We start from the raw sequence: 20308 nt of genomic DNA on the forward strand, positions 1-20308 counted from the left end.
GAATGTTTCCAAATAATGGCTAGACCATTTAAGAGGAAACTACCATTAGCACATGGAGGACTAAAGGAATGAAATTATGAATTCTGGTTCCAATATCCTTGTTAACAAAGTTAAAAACAAGTATCGTAAAATTCCTTCATCAAGTGTTTTAAGACCAGATGAGCGGCTCAGTGGGAGCTTAAAGGAATTACATACTTGACTAAAAGAAGTAAAGATCCAAGAGGGAGCAGAAGCAGTAATGTTAGGGATGCTGAAAGGGATCGAAGTCTTCTTTTAGACACTGATCTAGCTTAAAACTTAATAATGATTATTTCGTTCTTCTAGAAACCAGTGGTAAAATTAACTGAAGGTTAACATTGATAATGGCTGATATCAAGAGATTCAAACTCATTAACTTCAGCATTGTCGATTAAGTCTTAAGGACTAATTGACAAAGTCACCCTTTTTCAAAAGGCATAGAGACTAGTAATCTATTGGGACTCATACGGTGTTATCCAGACCTATAAGTTTACTTGCAGAAGCTAACAAGAGAAACTTCAATACATACTCTGACAACTTCATGAAGTATGGAAACGTACAAATCATTAAGTATAAGTCGGAAGGTTTGAAATGTTCAAACAAAGTACACACCGAAGTAAAAAATCACTTTGGCAAGATAGTTCAAGCCATCCAATGAGATTTGGAGTGGTGAAAACTTGAGTCAAACACTTGATAACCATCAAAGGAGTTGAGAAACCGTTTCCCAACTCGCTCCATGGAACACATCCGAGAGATTGTGAATCTAGTAAGAGTAATCGAACACTACTATGCATGATTCGATCAATGATGGATTTAAGTCAGTCTTCCGGATATTTTGGGGTACATTCTAGAAACGATTGTTTTCGCACTTAACCTACTCCGTCTAAAAGCTAAGCCTGTGTAACAGTGTTTTACAAGGATACAAAAATTAGCTAAAAATCTGACGCAATTTCTTTTGAAGAAATTTGGGCTTTTTCCACAAACGATCAAGAGAACAAAGTGTTTGTTGCTCATGATAGTATTCTTATAGTAATTAGCGTAACCAGTGTTTTGGGAGAAAAGTACTAATTATTACAAGAATAAGTGGGAGAAAAGTACAAGTCGATTTAATTCGACCATGAGAAAAGTCATGAGAAGTCATGAGGAACAATCATGTAAATTGTACAGGCCGATTAAGTTCGACCAAGAGCAACAAAACTATTAAAGATGTTTAACCGCGGTTCCTCAGAAAAGGAAGAAGTAAAGATGAGATCTTAAACCCTACCACACAAAAGCGAATGTGATTCGCAGGAGAACTCTCAAGTAGTTGAAAGTGTCTCAAAAGGAAAAATCTCAAGTAATTGAGAATATTCCAAATTGTTGTTTAAAAGCCCTTAGGGTCAAAAGTAATCTCAAAGACTCAGAAGATTAAATTCTTTATGAAGAGATAGAAGACCTGCACAGAGACGGATACTGACTCTAGCTTTTGGCATCAAGTCAAAACAATATAGAATCCATATCTCATCAAGACATGTTGTTTGATAATTTAAGTCAACGGAAGACCTAAATTAGTTTTCCATAGTAGAAAACTGAGAAGGATGGAAACATTCATGTTTCCCGAAACTAGACAAGATGAATGAGATTCTTCTAGTCCGGTTGTGTCCATAAGCATGCTTCACAAATCCATCAACGGATTAAAGCACGCAAGAGTTGGAATTTTCGATTCATAGAGGTAATCAAAGTAGTTTGATTCCTGAGGAATGAAGAAATTCTTGAATCACGAGATTTCAAGAAGGTAAGTGGGAGTAACAAGCTTTCCAGGTCTGTATGCAGAGTACATACAAGAGATTGAGTACGACATAAAAATGTTGCAAAATAGTTACGAACTGACTCAATAAAGGACCACACACAAAAGGACAAAATGTCATTTTGGACATCTAAGATTTGTAAGCATAGATCGAAAAGATGATAGGATTGAAAGAACTTAATACGCTAAAATTCTTGAAATCCAAAATTCGAAAATCTAAGACTCGGAAAGGTCTGTAAGAAATTCGACCCAAAAACTCATGAAGAGAGCGTTGCAAGACTCGGAGTGTAAAAGACACCGATGAGCAAGTAAGCATGAGAGAGACATTTACGTACAAAACATAGAGTCGGTCATGTAGGACATGATTAGCATTTAGACATCCAAACTCGGATTGGAAAATCCGAAACACTACTTATAGCATCCTAGAAGGCTGTAGGATGAAGTAGTACAAAAGTTGAACATGTCATCGTTGCAAACTTCTAGACATGGAAGAAAAGTAGGCTGAAAGTGTTTCAAGCCGGGAACTGTTGCGAATTCTACAAAAGAATTAAGCCTTAATACTAGTAAAGGGTTACTAGCAATTATCAAGGTTGAAGAAAGCAATCTTCAAATTAATTGATATTTAGCAAAGTTTAATACGGACTACATCCGTAGTCAAACTGAATTGTCACCTAAGATCATGTATGAGAGTCATACACAAGTCTAAAGCATGAGGTATATGTTGAATAAACCTTGACAAGTAAATTGAGCGGGTAAAAGGAGTTTTACGGAAGAGGCTCAAATTTACAAACTCTCGTTATCGGAAACCGTCTTCTAAATTTGGTTTAGTATTTAAACGACAGCCCACAGATAATAAAACATTCTGAATAGGTTGTCAGATACGTGATCTGATGAATGAAACCCTATTAAGTGAACTTGGAATATTTATTATCATCTCCCTAGTCCAGGTCGTTGCATGGACTACAACAACTAAGGAAGACTAGCACGGGAAGTCGATGAGATAGCACAGTTTCATGGGCTATAGAATAAGAGTATTCAATTCGACTACGTCGGTGTGTGTAAGGTTTATGCACTGGATAACCCTCAAATGAGAAGTACATCACTCGTGATGAACGTCAAACTCTTCTCATTAAGACAAGATTGGAGAGATTCCTCAAAACATGAGTGTTCCACTCATCTTATGTAAGGAATGTCTGGTTTTGGTTCCGTTAAACGTCGCGCCGTAAAAAGAGGTTATAAAGGCGGATACTGGGGAGGACAGGATAGACATGAAGTTCAGTGGGAGTACAAGAATGGATTGTGTCATCCTAATCACATTAGGTAGCAACTGAAAAATGTGTGGTCACGCTCAAATGAATTAAAAGTTAATCGTTTGTATTCGATGAGATAGCACAGTTTCATGGGCTATAGAATAAGAGTATTCAATTCGACTACGTCGGTGTGTGAAAGGTTTATGCACTAGATAACTCTCAAATGAGAAGTACATCACTCATGATGAACATCAAACTCTTCTCATTAAACAAGATTGGAGAGATTCCTCAAAACATGAGTGTTCCACTCATCTTATGTAAGGAATGTCTGGTTTTGGTTCCGTTAAACGCCGCGCCGTAAAAAGAGGTTATAAAGGCGGATACTGGGGAGGACATGATAGACATGAAGTTCAGTGGGAGTACAAGAATGGATTGTGTCATCCTAATCACATTAGGTACAAAGTGTCTCAAGGCCACTTGATGAGTAGCAACTGAAAAATGTGTGGTCACGCTCAAATGGATTAAAAGTTAATCGTTTGTATTTGACAGTTGTGCTCGGATATCAAGAAAGTCTGAATGACGTGACGTATCAGATGAGATACAAATTGACACGGGAATCGAGCATTGCACTTTTTCTAAGTACAAGTGGGAGATTGAAGGTGATGTCCTTCAACCAAGATTGCAATACGAGCAATTTGTCAGCTAGGACAATTGATGAAGAAGATCATCAAGTCCGATTGATTTAGGGGTCGTTGTGTTTAGCTAGAAACCAACTACGATCGTCGAATTACGAAGTGATTCGCGGCTAACTTCGATCGGATCCTACAACGGGTTACACATAAGAATGGCTATTTAATCGGATGATATGACTAGTAGGAGTGAGATATTTATAATGGGAGTGTCCCATAAATATATCTCATAGGCCTAAAACAAGTTTAGGCAAAGATAGCAAAAAGGCCCGAAAAAGGGGTTTTGGGCCTAGAGGCAAAAAGCGACATTTTGGGCTTGGACTGGGCTGAATTTTGGAGGGTCGGTTCCTATGATAAGGAACATTAAATATGCCAATTTGGGCTGGGTTTGGACGTCACCTCCTCAAAGAATTGAGAAAATATCAACTAGTTGCTATTTTCGACAATTTCCTTAATCTTATTGTAAAGGGTCTTTTAGGAAACCAAATTAGAGGTAGACTCTTGTTAGGGTTCTATATAAAGACTATTAGGACAGAGAATAAGGTGTGGAATTTCTCATATACCTTTCTTACTCTGCCACATCAAGTAGAGAGGAGAAAGTGAGCTAAATCCAAAAAGCTATCAACCAGTCAAGAAGAAGTGTTCTTCGTATCAAACAACCATTGGGGTTCTAGCTGACCTTCAAGGTGGGAGATTAAGGAGTCCATTCAGTGTCCCAAGTAGAGGAGCAACAATTGGAGCTGTTGGTCTTCTAAAGCGATTGGAAAGGTTCTAGGGAAAACTAGCGATTAAGGTAATCATCAAACTAGTTTTACTTAATTACTTAGTTAATCATTAGTTTATGCGTGTGATCCTGGGAGACTAATGTTAGACAAGAGATGTCTGAGATTTCGCTATAAATATTAGCAACAGCTAGAGGGGGCGCGTTTAGCAGAAGTTGGAAACGCCTTTGGAACGTCTCGAAAGGATTACCACGGTCTAGCCCAAGTGGAAGTGCTAATCCAAAACCAATACTAGGTCAACCGAATTCCCCTGAGTCATGTTAGGGGGAGTTGCCTATTCATTCACGGCTCTTCACAATGTGAGATACTGTTCATGTACTTCACTAAACACGCTTGGATGAAATTACAGTATACTAATTACGGCGATGAGAATTTGGTGGAGTGGTAAACATACACATCTTTCAACTGAGAAAATAAAGGTCTGAGTCTTAATACCCGTTCCAAATAAACTAACTAGGAGACATGATACATTGATCAAGTAAGTTCATACATGTATAAAATCCGAGGATCTTACAATGTTAATTTTCATGTGTTTGTGGTGTTTTAAAGAATGTGTCTTGTTTCATTTTTAGCTATGATATGAAGAGATGATGCTAGGTAGTTTCCTTGAATTAGTCAATACACCAATTTTCTGTTACATAATTGTTTGGAGCATGTGAAGATTAATTCTTTATTCTAAATCAACTGTTGACCCGCTTGTTCATATAATTTCTTATTATATTTCATATTATAAGCTATATGTGATGAACAAATGGCTATAAATTGATAGCGATAGATGAGAAGCCTTCATTTAAAAAATTAACCAAGTATATTTTTTAGGGTTGGCATGTTCTCTTATTATATATAATTTCGTGCTTTCTATTCAATGAATTATGTTGTAAAATTACTTGAGATAGGAGTTATACATATGAGACATATTATTTGAGTGTGGAGCAAATGGAGAGAGGATATGTTCAAGTAAGGGAGGATCCAGGATTTAAAGTGAAGGTGAGCTAGCTTAAAAAATAAGGGCCTAACATGCCAACAAGAATTTGATTTTGAAAAAAATAAACACAAAGGGTCAAACATGAAACTGGGGTGAAAATTAAGTGGCGAATGCAAAATTGTAGAGAAAGAAAGCGTCTCAAAAATGAGATAATAGAAAAAAAAACGGATTTATACCCAGATTTGGAATGAGAACAAGCAAGGAATTGGCCAATTTGGCAGAGGTGTTTTAGTGAGATTGGCCTTTCTAACTACTTGATATCATTTGGAATCCGTGGCTGCAGCCAGATATAGCCTATGCCTGGCTCCGCCGTTGCGTTCAAGTGAGACGTCGTCACATTAGGCGGAGGGCTGGAGGAAGGAAGAAATAAAGGAATGAATAGAATTTTTATATTTATATTTCTGATCTAAGACCTAGAAGGCGAAAACCAATACTCCCTCCGTCCCATATTGAATGACCTAATTTCTATTTTGGGTTGTCCCATTTTAGTGTCTTGTTTCTAAAAATAAAGAAAATAACTTTTTGCTCTTTCCAACAATACCCATTACTATAAATTTAATGACAACTTTACTCAAAAGTAAATTCAACTTTTTCATTGTAAATTACAAAAGTTAATGAGGTTACAATTGGAAAAACCATGTTATTTTTTAAAGTCAAACTCCAATTAATGATGTTATCTTAAAAAGTTGGGTTTTCAAAATAGGTCATTCTTTTTGAGACTGAGGGAGTATCAATTACTGATGTAGTCGCAAGGGAAATATAAAGTCGATAAAAGTAAACGAAGAACGGTAAATAATGCTAAAGAACTGTAAATAACTGAATAAACTATAAACTTTGATTGAGTTTTCTCTTCAATCTGAAAATATAAAGATAGACTGGACATCCTTTTATAAGATATTAAACTTTCCTATATAGACTCAAACTGGACTTTCCTAAATAATAGAAATATTGAAATAATAAAACTTCCTAAACCTCGATTCATTATGAATCCTTCTAAACTAGGACTCTTCCTAAACTACTAGAATAGCCGACTAGGCCATGGGTGCGCGGACACGCGGGCCTGGCCAGGATGCTCCTGCATCAGCACCCCTTTCCCCAGAAGGTTCGTCCCGAGCCGATTCGATGAAGAAAACAAGTTGATGCACCCGCATACGATGAACTCTGTCATGGCGATCCGTAATTCCCACTTCCAACTAATTTTGCAAAGAATGTGAAGGATACTAATTTGCAAGAAATCGCCAACTTCGTTCCCAATCTCATATGCCACTGATTCTCGCAAAATTAACATTAGAAAGTCAAGAACATTCATCTCACCATCTTCCCAAAATTCGTCATTAAGATCCAAAATATAAAAGTAACCAACTTCAATTATGATTTCGAGGTGGAAACGTGTAGTATTGATATGAAACCCAAAATCTACCTTCCCACGTTCATCTTCATGAAGTCTATAGCATATAATTCTATCATAATATGGCAACTAATGAAATCCCCGAGTTAACATATCATGTTGTCGACGAACTAAAGTTGACAAATCCGTGTATGGAAGCTTAGGGTCGATTTTGTATTCACTAAGAATTCGTCGTAACCAAAGTATGATTCTACTACCGAAGTGTGATTCGTCGTTAATAATCCCTCGCCAGATATCCTTTGCTAAAGAAATCTCCTTTTGGGCTTCTTTCAGTCTTGTTACAAAATCTTCCAAACTAGGTATCTCAACACCACTTGAGTGGTTTCGGGGGAAATCAACTCGTTTATCTTCCTTGTACACATTAAAGAAATCCCCTATAATGTCGTAACCAATATGTTGCTCGCCTGTAATATGAAACTCTGCCATATCAGATGCGACAAGGAAGGAATCACATATCACACACAAGGCCATCATCTTCTCTTGTTTAAGCAAAGGCTTGTCATCATGTGGTTGGGTCAAGTTAGTCTTCTCAATATTCAACAGCTGTATTATTCTCATGACTGCCTCAACCTTGTCAACCTTGCCAGTTTCACCAGATCTTTGATCTTGTACAAAATCAAGCACTGAATGCTCAACCAACACAAAAGAATCATTGAATTTCTTCGTGTAGTCTCTGGCGCGTTGTATCAAAGCTTCCAAATCAGTCCCCAACATTGAACCAATTGATTCACCAAAAGCCTTCCGGTGCCATTGAATGAGCTTCTCAGCAGCTTCCAGAAAACGTGTGTTATCAATTCCCGTTGTGGCAAAGTTAAGACGAGTTAGCCCATACTTCTGCTCCAGAAGAGCCTTCATCAGATGTTCCGACTCTACGATCTGTTGCTTCTTCTCTTTTGCCGCTTCGGGCGAAGAAACAATTGTTTGCCGAGCCATCTCCATGAATTCTTGTTGAGTAATTCGTCCAGCTTCACATCTAACAACAAAAGAAGAACCTCGTGAAGAAGAGGCAGGAGTTTCTTCAATTCTCCAAGTTTCACTATCGTTAGTACTACTCTTCAATGCACGAGAACAATTAAGAATTGGTTTAAGAGTAGTTCTATGATAGGAATTATTATAAGTAAGAGGATTTAAGAAGTGATTGATGTTGTCAGCCTTGTCGTACAGAGGTACAGAAGCAAAGAGATCAGCAATGGGAGAAGTTCCCTCCAGCCATGAGTTCGGTGAGGTTGCCAGACTTTTGATCCGAATCGACAAAGTTCAAAATTGTCTTGAGACCAGGCGCAGGTACATCAATTGTCATAGTGGTGAAGACCCTCGAGATTGTATCCACTTTGTCCTTGGTAGTGATGTTTTTGTTTTTCAACTGAGTCTTAACATCAGCCAAAAGAATTGACCTTTCTTAGGTACTGCTGAAGTAATTGTGTAAATACCTTCATCTTCAACTTCGCCGTATGCTTCTTTTTCTTCAATTTTAACTTCGTCGTGGGCATCTTCTTTAACTTCTTCATACTCTTCTTTTCCCTTTTCCTGATTGGACCATGTAATAGACGATGTTGGACATAATTGATTCGGAAAAATTTTATGATTGGAAACAACTAAATCTTCTCCCGGGACTATATACGGAACAAGTAAATCGTCGGAGCTTGTGTTATCCAATTGGATCTCTTCTTCTTTATCCGTCTCATCGAAATTTTCTTCCTCCATTATTGAAAACCTATGATTTTTTTTATCAGGAACCTCTCCTTCAATAATATTGACCATGGTAGTCGAAGGAATTTCGGATAATAATTTGGTCGATTGGATTTGAGATTCCATATAAGATAGGTATTCATGTAAAGGGGGCAAAGCGTAACGAAAAATACTTTTCACTTTATTCCAATCATCTACGATCTATTTTCCTTCATTAATGAGTCTATATTGCATTGTATTGAAATCTTCATATAGATTTTTTGAGACATATGTTGCTCAACCAAAAAAACCTTATCATTGTCGTGAACTTCTTGATTTCGGGATCAATCTTCCATGAGTTGAATCCAGAAATTTATATGGAATTGACCGTGGAAGAGTGGATTTTAGAAACTTGATGAATTTTTCTTTCATCTTTCCGATCAATATAAAATTGAGTTGTATCTCTAATGGGATCTCAACATAAACGTGGAAAATTTTTCCAACATTCAAGAGGAGATGTATCCATAGATATATATATATATATATATATATTTTTTTTTTTTTTTTGAGAAATAAAAAATCCAGAATTTTGATGGCTCTGAATACCACTTGATGTAGTCGCAGCGGAAATATAAAGACGATAAATAAAGTAAACGAAGAACGGTAAATAATGCTAAAGAACTGTAAATAACTGAATAAACTATAAACTTTGATTGAGTTTTCTCTTCAATCTGAAAATATAAAGATAGACTGAACATCCTTTTATAGGATATTAAACTTTCCTAGATAGACTCAAACTAGACTTTCCTAAATAATAGAGATATTGAAATAATGAAACTTCCTAAACCTAGATTCATTATGAATCCTTCTAAACTAGGACTCTTCCTAAATTACTAGAATGGCCGACTAGGCCATGGGCGCGCGGACACGCGGGCCCGGCCCGGATGCTCCTGCATCAATTACTTTAAGAAATAGATTGGATTTAAGGTTCGAACTTAATGTAAAATAAGTAAAAGGTTTACTTCTTTTCAATTTTTGTCTCGTACAAATACACAAATGTATCACCAATGTGTTCATTGTTTAATGAATATGTAGATATTTATAGGGATGAGTTTGTTTTGTACGCAACATAAACCAAATTGCGTTCAACCTTAAAATGTATAGAGTTATTTACGTTTTGTTTAATGTAATAAAGTAATGATGTCATGCAAAAATGATTTTTTTAGTGAATCTCAAAAAATAGAATATACAAAAATAATTTTTTTTACAATAGTATATACAAAAATAATTTGTCTGACACATTTCAGAACTTGTATTCTTTTGAACTTTTGGCCTATTTTGTGTTGATAATGAACTTATTGTGCTACTAGAGTCCATATTTTAGACCTTCCAGTAACACTTTTTTTAATTAAATAGACTTCAGATAGTAAAAGCTTCTTATCTCGGTTGCCCCAAATTATTAGGAACTACATTAAATATAAATATATAGAACCAAATGAAAAAAAAAATTAATTAAACCAGAAAAGTAGCCTTTAATAGAAAAATGACTTGACTTTAATACTACCAACTCTTTGGTGTCTTATATAATACTACATAATTCAGCAGTCCAAGTCGCCGGAACAATTGTAACAAAAAAAATCCCCGAACAAAGCATCAAGAAAGTAAAGAGAGGTTGATTTATTGGAGAAGATCCAACTAATAGATATATACAAGAGTGAGGGAGGAATCGATCGATGTTAGGAGTAGTGGAATACATGATAGCGAGAAGTTCAAAGTTAGAGTGTTATATCGGCAATAGGAATATGAGAAGAAAAGAAAGAAAATATAGTAAAGATGAAACTATTTTCGTGCTATCAAATACAAAAAAAAGATTTAAAAGATAGTGGTGAGAGAATAATGCTTTTAGATATGCAACCAGGTTGTTCAAATAATTACTTTATACAGAAGTTCAACAAAAAAAATTACTTTATGCAGACTTTTCATCTATCACTATTTAACACCAAGACAATTTTTTGTATCTTATGTGCACTAACTCTGAATCTTTTTTTTGTTAAAGACTAACTCTAAATCAAGAGGGTGGAAACGAGTTTTTTTGTTATATACATGGAAACAAGTCTTTTATATATATATATATATAACCAGTTTGTTCAAAAAATTACCTTATGCAGATTTTCATCTATCACAGTATCACTATTTGGCACCATGTATCATTTTAGATACACTCCAATAAGAAAAACATTTTATCTTAGGTGTACTAACTCTAAATCGAGGGAATAGATGCTAGAGTTACAAAGGATTTTGACAAAAAAGAAAGTTCCCAGCTGATGTGGCGATTGTGATATTCATCTTTCAACGGTCTAGATTTGGTCAAACTTTCAAACCACAACCGCCACATCAGCTGGGAACTATTTTTTGTCAACTTTTGTAACTTTAGCATTTTCCTTTTTTTATGGCCAGCGCTTTGGGGAAAGCTAAAAAGTTTCCGGGGTGTGAAGACTTGGTCAAAAATTGGTCAATTTTGTTTGACAATTTTATTTAGGGGAAAGCAAAATACTTCTCCACCTCACCTCACCTCTATCTTCTCCGATTAGGTCGCCGGCCGGAAAATTTTCCGGCCGGCGACCATTAAAAAAAAAAAATTTCACTCTCTCTCTCTCTCTAGAAACTCCGGCGAAGGGGGTTTCCCTTCGCCGGAGTTCCGGTCTGTTCTTCAACAGACCGGAAGTGGTCTGTTGAAGAACAGACCGGGACTCCGGCGAAGGGAAACCCCTTCGCCGGAGTTTCTAGAGAGAGGGAGAGAGTGAAATTTTTTTTTTTTTTTTTTAATGGTCGCCGGCCGGAAAATTTTCCAGCCTGCGACCAAATCGGAGAAGACAAAGAGGTGAGGTGGAGAGAGAGTGAGGTGGAGATAGAGTGAGGTGAGGTGGAGAGAGAGTGAGGTGGAGATAGAGTGAGGTGAGGTGGAGAGAGAGTGAGGTGAGGTGGAGATAGATTGAGGTGAGGTGGAGTGTTTTTTTTTATTTCCCCTTAAAATTTATTTACCCGGAAAATCGCTAAAATTTTACATATTCTCTTTAAAATTTCACACCCCGGAAACTATTTAGCTTTCCCCAAAGCGCTGGCCTTTTTTATATATATAAAACCAGTTTGTTCAAAAAATTACTTTATCGAGACTTTTCATCTATCACTACTTGATACCATGTATTATTTTAAGTAGACTCCGATAAGAAAAACTTTATATTTTAGTTGTACAAACTCTAAATCAAGAGGGTGGAAACCAGTTTTTTTTTCATACTCCATATAACACCAGTTTGTTCAAATAATTACTTTTATATAGAATTTTTATATATCACTATTAAGCATGATGTATCATTTCAAGTAGACTCCAACAAGAAGAGGCATCCTTTCAACAACAAAAAAAACAATAACAAGCATCTTATCTTAGGTGTGCTAAATAGTTAGAAATGACATTAAAATAGATAATATATATATATATGTATATATAGAACCAAATGAAAATAAAAATTAATTAAAAAATTAAAGTCGCCTTTAATAAAAAATGACTCCACTTTATGACTACCAAGTCATTGTATCTTGTGATACTATAAAATGGTGTCAAGCCCCTCAAGACAAACCATCAACAAAGTAAAGAAAGAGAGAGAGGTTGATTAATTGGAGAAGATTGAACTAATAGAAATATACAAGAGTGAGGGAGGAATTGATCCATCCGAGAAGGCGATGTTGGGAGTAGTAAAACACATGTTAGCGGTGGACTTCAAACCGGAGATAACTCAAGAGAAGATCGATGAACTTGTAGATAAATACGCTCATCTTAAAGATGTCATCCCTACCATCGAAGAGTTTGTTTGGTATGTCAATCCACCTTTTTGTTTCTCTCTAGCAGTGTCCAATATTTCACACTCTATACATATATATATATATATATATATATATATATATATATATATATACATATATATATATTCATTCCTTAATTTTCTAAAATAACATATTATGTATATTGTTGGTTAAAAATACACAGGGGGAAGGATTTGAGTGGAAAGATGAACCAAGGTTATACCTATGTGTTCACCACTACCTTTGCTAGCATGTGTGAATTGGAAGCCTATCTCGAAAATCCATATCATATTGCATTTACCAAGGAGTTGCGCCCTACCACTCAGAGCTTACTCCGAATGGATTACAACCCCACTGTTGTTTAATCTCGTCAGCCTCGTTGTCTTCGTCATTTGTTGTGGTGCATTGGTATGGTGCAGTACGAATAAAAGTCCTAAGAGTAAATCATGGATTAATTCTTGAGAACGTTGCTTTTCTTCCTTAATCGTCCAATGTACTTTATAGGTATAAATAAAGTAAATGCACTACCTTTCGTAATCTTTGTGGTTCTTCCTTCCTTGTGAACATTATTATTGTAATTTTCTTGTTGTTTCTAATAGAAATCGTGTTCATTTTATTTTCATCATGTTTATGTGATGTGATGTTTTTATTCCTTTTTTCTTGTAAAAAATACAATTTGGGGAATCAGGTTTCTCAACAAACCAAAGGGCCAGTGAACATTGATTTGAGCACTTTATAGGCAACAAATTCTTAAAGAGGGTTATGTTTACCCTCAATTTATCTTCTATCTTGTTCTTACCAAAACCCTAAAAACAATTAGTAAGACAGATAGAGATGGGTCTCTAATGAGGTATATAAACATTTTTTTAACTCATTATTTGATGTTTGAATGGTTCAGCTGTCTGTGGTGCAAAAAGAAAAGTGAAGTTGTCGGATTGATCAGGTCCAAGACCTCTCAAGGCCATACGGATCGGGTAATCCATTTGACTTAGAGTTGTCCAGGATTATCCTGTACAACCTAAACAAAGGTAAGACGACCAAAAAGGAGCTTACGAATATATATTTAAGAAAAAATACAAATCTATCTGACTGTTTTATTCGATTGTTCTGGACCAAGACTGGTCTGAAAGCATATAAAAAATCATGATTGTCTGGTATGTGTGCTAGCAAGAGAGCCTAGACTGTCCGGTAGGTATGATGGTATAAAGATAGACTGGTTCAGTATGACAGTGTGTGTCTTGTGTGTGTGATAAAGAGATTGAGATGAAAAAAATAGAGAAACGGAAAAAGTGGTGGTTGTGGGAGGAAAAGAGGAAGATGAAAAAGTAATTTCTTTTAAAGAAGGGTCACCAACAGTGGTTAGTCTGTCCGGCGACCCTTCACTAATGGCTGTGTGAGAAGAAGTGACAAAGCAGAAAATTCCGAAAAGTATTAGATTTATTTCCAAAATTTAGAAAATCGAAAAACTCACAAAGAATGAAGGCGCATTACTCAAACGATTAGCATCAACTTCAATCCTTCAGTTTCATTTGTTAAGAACTATTTTTCTTTAACAAACATTTTATAGTCCCACACCAGTGGAGAAAGTATCTGGAGCCTAGTTGCAGGTGTAGGCTCACGAAACCTCTGCTATGAACAAAACCCAATTCATACTGGACTTTCTCTGGCTTGGACCTGAGCAAAAGCATGAATAATATTACTAACTATCGGAGCTTGGGCCGTCACAGTAATTCTGCGATACGATTGTCCTATTTTTAGTCATTTATGCTCCATATGGGTGCCAATGGAGGAAATACAGGCAAAAATCGCGAAAGAATATCCATGTTCTCGAGTATTTGATCGATGCACAGTCAAACTAGCCTGCGCAGTAAGAAAACAGGTAAGATTCTTCTTCTTCTTCTTTATCTGTCAATTATGTATTTGATCGAATAGTTAGTACTTGTTAAGTCTTCTTCTTCACACCATTTTCGTCCAAATTTCAGGTTCACATATGTGCAAAAAAACATGTCAATCTTGACCACAACCGAAGTAGGAGCTCATACTCCCTCACTTCCAATTTCAGCCACAGCCATGGCTTCCATTACCTCAGCTTCTGCTTCGTAGCTCCAAACCAACTTTTGGTGCTTCTGCTACTACTAGTTCGACTTCAAATTTTCATGGCATTAAATTTTAATCTCTCAAATAATTCAAGATCTAAATCAATCTACTTACCCAATTCTTCAATTTCATCTTTATCCAACAATCACTCTAAAACTTACTGCATCATCTGCATCTTCATTTACAACATATCAATTCAGTAAACTATCCTACTAGAAGATATTCATCGACGAGTTACAATTTTTGGTCTACTCGAGTCCAATACACTACCATCATTATGTAAGGATTAGTTCTGTTCTGGGCCTCAGTCCTACAACGAACCCAATTAGGTTCGCCTTTCGTTCTTCGGAAATAACTTGAAGAGAATTTCAACCAGACTAACATTCAAAGGAACAATAATCTATGACAGATACAGTAGTAGTTGCAACATAAGCAATAACATCACACCCAAGTTTCCCTTCAGCTTTGGCTGCCGAAGGTGTTGGTGGAGCTGATTGAAATCAAAGTGGCGAAGAATGTAAATCGAAATCTGAAGTGAGAATGCTATTAAAGCTGTTTTCAAGTTTGATACTGCAAATACAAGTGACATTTTCATGTCCGAGCTAATAAATAGCTCCCAAATTTTAGGTTTTCGATAAAGAAAAATGTAGACTACATAATTGAAAGAAGAGAATATTGGACAAGAAAGGAAACATGTATTACTTCAAATAGGAAAATAAAATGTTTAATTACACCATCCACAACGAAATGATAATGCTGAACAATTACACGATATCTTTCTAGTCGATCAACAAGCCATAAAGAGAGTAAAAAATGTGAAATGGAATACTAGAAATTGCGAAAACCCCGGGCACACAAAACTACACAAAGAACAGATAGTATCAACCACACACTCACAAAAGAAAAAAGTGAAGACAAATTCCAATGAAAGAAAATAAGCTATTTCCATCTCAACAGGCGATTTAGTAACTCAAACAACTTCAGTCAAGCTAATCTCTTCCATCTGTTGGGCATCCTACAATATCAGGAAGGAGTCATTAGCTGAAGAACTGCAAAGACCTAATAGGACTTATTTTGGATCATTTAAGAACTGAATAAGAACAAACTAATTTGAGCTTGTCCGACTTCAAATGAATTGAGTTTAAAATTGCATTAAAGAAAGTAATGGGGAAAAAAATGGTTTTACCTTGTTCTCTTTGTCTTCTTGGTGTTTATCATCAACTAATAGCTCTTCAACTGGATCTGGACGTTAAATAGAATAGAAATAAGATTGAAAACTGCAACACGAAAAATCCAACACATACGTTGATAAGAAAAGATAAAGACAGTAGAGATTGGTTTTACCTTTTATAGCACAAGATTCCTTCTCCTGCTTTTGAATAATTTCCTTCTCTTCTTTCGCTTCTTTCGCTTCTTTTCTAGCTAATCTCTGAGATTTCTTCTGTGTGTTACCACCTCCCTTCTCAGGCATAATTTTGGGTTTTGCAGTACTCTTATTTGATGATACCCTGCTCTTCGCAGGAACAATTTTCTTTGTGCCCTCCTTAGTTGAATCTGCGACTACATTAGATTGGAAGCTTTCCGAGTTCAATGACTTGGGTTTAAGCTTTCTAGCTCTTAAATTAGAAGAAGAGCTATGAACTTCTTCGTCAGTTGATTGATTTCCCTCAGGTACTTGAGAACAAGTCTCAGAAACTTGTAACTGTTCTAAGTCCTCTGAGATGTTGTAGCTTTTGAGTAATTCATTAACTTGCTCTCCAAATTCAATAAGGTTGTTTCGCCTTGCATAAGCTTTCAGCTCATCTCTCATTCGCTGTAGAGGCTGCAAGTTTAACAAATAAAAACATAAACTAAACAAAACAGGTAACCTTGTTCTGCAATCTACAATTTTGTCATTCCATCTAACACCCATAGAATAGTAGAACAGGATTAGCACTTATCGCGTAAAATCTATCAGACTAATCTCCCGTTCTCTTAAAAGATGTAATTTAATTAAACAGGGAGATTTGGGTAGATCATATTAAATTACGGCTGAATAGGACTATAGGAGACCCATCACAAACCCGCCCAATTTCCTATCCTACTAAGTCTAGTAAGGAGAATTTCACTTACACTGGGCACATGACAATATACTACAAGTAAATCGTTCAGAGTGTAGGAAAACTGTAGAAAGAAGACCAATTCAAGTACCTCACATCCTGATTCCAATGCAAGCTTGAAGAATCCAACTGAAATTGAATGCTTAGAGGCAGTTTCAGACAGCTTTATCTGTGACAACCAGTATGAAGCCGAAGACAGAATACTAAACTTCTTTTGGTTCAGTGACTTTGAAACATCAGATAGAGGTGTTCCATTCTTCCCTAGACTAAGATTCTTTGATCGGGTCTCAGATATCGGAGTAATTGTACCAGTTGATCTAGGAACTGGACTGGCGGCAGATTTGGTTGGAATAGAAAGTCTTCTAGGTGGTTTAGCGGACTTGTCCTTGCCCGAGGACAAATCGAGAACACTTACACTCTTACTTACATTTGATGTAGTTCTCCCCCTAAATACACAAGTGAAGAAAAACGGTACTTAGAATGAATTCAAGATAATATCGAGATTGCTGAAATATAATCTGCAATAGTATATACAGTTGAAGAAAAAACAAACACTAACTTAGACTCGTCTAATGGAACTGTTTATAGGCCTCGATAAAGCAATAAATACAAGCCATTCTCATGTTTGTATCAGACTTGTCTAAATCTGATTCACCCTCAAACACGACCATTCGGATAATTCATACCACAGGAAACCGACTAAAACAAGCATTTTGAAGACTGTTCTTGTAAATCTCGAATCAGATTTCAGATCTGACTTATAGAAAAAACAAACCCTAATTTGGAGATAATGGAAGAAACTTCCACAGTACCGTTCATTAATTTATAAACAAGAGATAACCTTGAATATATAAGAACAACTCAACAACATAAGAAAATTGATTTGTAATTTCTTATATCAATCAAACAAAAACGAAACCATTTTTAGGGTTGTAAGACAAATTGGATCATTTCCACTAGATGTAAGGATAACACTAAGATAACAATTGCTCACTATAACCACTTGAAATAATAAGAGATGAATTCATCGACATTTAAACCCTAATTTTTTCAGTTACTGGAATACTAAATGACTTGCAAATTGAAATTAAGACTTTGCTAATTTCTGAGACTCTTCCAAATATCGAAGAAAAGAGATTCAATTTGTTGCAGGCGATTCAAGAAAACCCTAAAACAATGAAGGAGAAACAAAATTTTAATAAAAATAAAAACCTCTTGGGAGCAGAAGAGGTGACAGCTGTCTCTTCCTTAGGTTTGGACGCAGATCGCAAAGGATAACGAAGCTTCGATCCGACCGTGCTTCCTGAAATCAAAAAAGAAAGATAGAATCAAAACTGAAGGGAGAGAAAGATAGAAGGAAATTAGGGCATAGACGTTTAATACCTGAACCAGAAGATTGTTCTTTGCTTGAATCCATATCTTGTTATTACTTCTGAAATCAAGATCAGAAATTTTCACTGTAATTCTTGTGAGAAGAAACGAATGAAACTGACGAAGAAAATATAGGAGGGTTTTAGAGAGAGAGAGAGGGCTCTTGTGGGCGGGAAAAAGAGGAATCTACCAACTCAAATTTTGAATGAAATCTAACGGTTAAACATCATTATAAAACGAAAGTGATAATGAGATCGGACCGTTGAGAATAGAAAAAGAATTCTTCTGGACCCTTTTGAAATTTGAAAAACGTCTCCCGCGCCTTTGGTCCCACCTGATGAAGTGGCAAGCGTAGATAAAGACATCTGTCATCTTATAAAACAGACGGTCAGATTTTAGTAACTGATGTCTTGACGGTTAATAACTCAAACCCCCAATGGTGTCATCAAAATTGGACTGGACATGCCCACGGGCCTTTAGCCCAGTGGCCGACCTTCTCTAAATTCCATGATTTGTATTTTTTTTTTTTTTTTTTTTTGGAAAAGATACTTCATTAAGGACCAAAAAGGCAATTAGCGAATTACAATGAAGTAAACAGAAACGATAGCAACACTGACGAACCCAGGGTGCTAACAAGAAATTAAAGTAAATCTGTCCCTAAAACAGATTTTGCCAGGTTATGGGCTAGAAAGTTCTCACAACGTGGCACCCAATTGAGGACATATTTTTGGAAAAGAGATAGTTGTTGTTGAATAAGGAGAACCGTTGATTGTATCCTCCAGGGGACTTCATCTTCACCGTCCAATATGGCTTTAATTAGGGTTAAAGAATCTCCACATATATATATCCTATGGAAACCTAAACTGACCGCCGATTGTAAAGCTAGCAGTAAGGCTCTCGCCTCACTATCCAATGCCGATTTGGGGGTGATGATTTTACCTTCTTGAAGTATTATATTGTTGGATGAGTCTCTAATAACTATACCCACAGAAGCTTTGTTCTCTTGATATGTGCCATCAAAGTTTATTAACATCATGTTATCTTGTTGCAGATCTTGTTGGAAAAGACGAGTGTCTGATTGTTGTATAACCAAATTATTACCTTGAACAGAATTGAAAGTAGATCTGATGATGATTCTCTGAAGGTTCAGTCGACCATTGTTGAAGTGGATTTGGTTTCTCTCTTTCCAAAGATTCCAGAGGAGGTATAGATAAAATCGAACTTTTAAATGATCTTCTTTGTTGTTAGAAATTAAATCATTCACAAACTTAATTGGATCTGTTGTTATTACACATGTGTGATGCGCCTGAGCCATATTCAGTAGTAATTCCTTGAACTTGATACATTTTCCAAATAGGTGAGCCGTTGTTTCCATGGCGTTGTTGCATAAGAGGCATACTGTTGAGATGTTTCCATTTCCCCTAGATATACTTTCAAGAACAGGTAAGCCCTTATTTACAAGTTTCCAAATGAAGTGAGTAATTTTTGGTTCAATTTGCTCTGGATTCCATAATTTAGTCCAAGGAAAAGTGATAGATGTATGATTAATGTTAACTGTAGATACTTCTTTGTAGAAAGATTTTGCTGAAAAATTTCCTTTTAAAGTTGGTCTCCAAATAAGTCGATCTGTAGTAATACTCTCATTAAGGGTGATTTGTAGGATTGCCATGACTGTGGATTGATCGAAATATAAGTAATAATAATTCCTCTTTCCACGTATTATTACTTTTGTCAATTAGATCTGAAACCCAATATATGTTTGTAGGAAGATCGACGATAACATGAGGTCGGAATCCTGCCAAATTTGGGATCCAAGGATCGGCGTCGATTTTGAGAGAAGAACCGTCACCAACTTGCCAGCAACAGTTGCGAGATAGGGCATCCTTAACCTCCATTAAAGAATTCCAGAGTTTAGAAGCAGCTTTATTTTTATTTTCATCCCAAAAATTTCCCTTCTTGTAATATTTAGCACTTATAATCTTACTCCATGTAGAATTAGGCGAGATAATCAATCTCCAGGCTAAACTAGCCACAAGAGATAGGTTTACCAAAGATAGAGACCTAATTCCCAGGCCACCTAATTCTTTAGGTCTTTGGATTAAATCCCATGGTAGGAAATGCATTTTAGGGTTGGTATTATCGTGGTTCCAGTAGAAATTTCGTTCTAGTTGCTCTAGATGAGAAATAGTGCCTTGTGGTAGAAGAGAAGTCCCCATAAAATAAGTACAGATAGGACTTAGAGAAGTCCTGATGAGTAGGGTTCGACCTGCCTGTGATATTAACTTTCTTTTCCATGC

The 20308-nt window shown here is 36.1% G+C and overlaps 1 protein-coding gene, 1 long non-coding RNA gene and 1 pseudogene across 3 annotated transcripts; 2 read left to right on the forward strand and 1 right to left on the reverse strand.

Moving 5' to 3' along the window:
• The first annotated feature begins 12324 nt into the window (after window positions 1–12324).
• LOC147547821 (stress-response A/B barrel domain-containing protein HS1 pseudogene) lies at window positions 12325–12809 on the forward strand (annotated as a pseudogene).
• A 2407-nt stretch (window positions 12810–15216) lies between these two features.
• On the reverse strand, window positions 15217–18444 carry LOC147547822 (microtubule-associated futsch-like protein). Of its 2 annotated transcripts, none has more exons than XM_086669444.1 (6): window positions 18024–18444; window positions 17853–17943; window positions 16732–17086; window positions 15886–16363; window positions 15728–15783; window positions 15217–15556 (listed from the first exon to the last, which is right to left on the reverse strand). In XM_086669444.1, exons 1-6 carry the CDS (start codon window positions 18055–18057, stop codon window positions 15512–15514), a joined length of 1059 nt encoding a protein of 352 aa, XP_086525570.1. In that variant the 5' UTR covers window positions 18058–18444; the 3' UTR covers window positions 15217–15511. The 2 variants fall into 2 exon arrangements, with proteins under 2 accessions (XP_086525570.1, XP_086525571.1); XM_086669445.1 differs by having other exon boundaries at window positions 15217–15544; window positions 18024–18278.
• A 436-nt stretch (window positions 18445–18880) lies between these two features.
• On the forward strand, window positions 18881–20019 carry LOC147547823 (uncharacterized). The gene is made up of 3 exons (XR_015237954.1): window positions 18881–19215; window positions 19336–19454; window positions 19777–20019. It is a non-coding gene; the product is annotated as an uncharacterized LOC147547823 (long non-coding RNA).
• The last annotated feature ends 289 nt before the right edge of the window (window positions 20020–20308 follow it).

Source organism: Eschscholzia californica, unplaced genomic scaffold (genome assembly GCF_041429995.1).
Source record: "Eschscholzia californica isolate CP2 unplaced genomic scaffold, dmEscCali1.0.p SCAF_3, whole genome shotgun sequence".
NCBI classification, from domain to species: Eukaryota; Viridiplantae; Streptophyta; class Magnoliopsida; order Ranunculales; family Papaveraceae; genus Eschscholzia; species Eschscholzia californica.

What these genes read in the sequence shown, in the direction of transcription:
- LOC147547822 (XM_086669444.1), bottom strand. Translation starts at nt 18,057, where the DNA reads ATGGATTCAAGCAAAGAACAATCTTCTGGTTCAG. An exon ending in AGAACAATCTTCTGGTTCAG is followed by an intron (nt 17,944 to 18,023) that starts GTATTAAACGTC and finishes TTTTGATTTCAG; the next exon opens with GAAGCACGGTCGGATCGAAG. An exon ending in CATTGGAATCAGGATGTGAG is followed by an intron (nt 16,364 to 16,731) that starts GTACTTGAATTG and finishes TTAAACTTGCAG; the next exon opens with CCTCTACAGCGAATGAGAGA.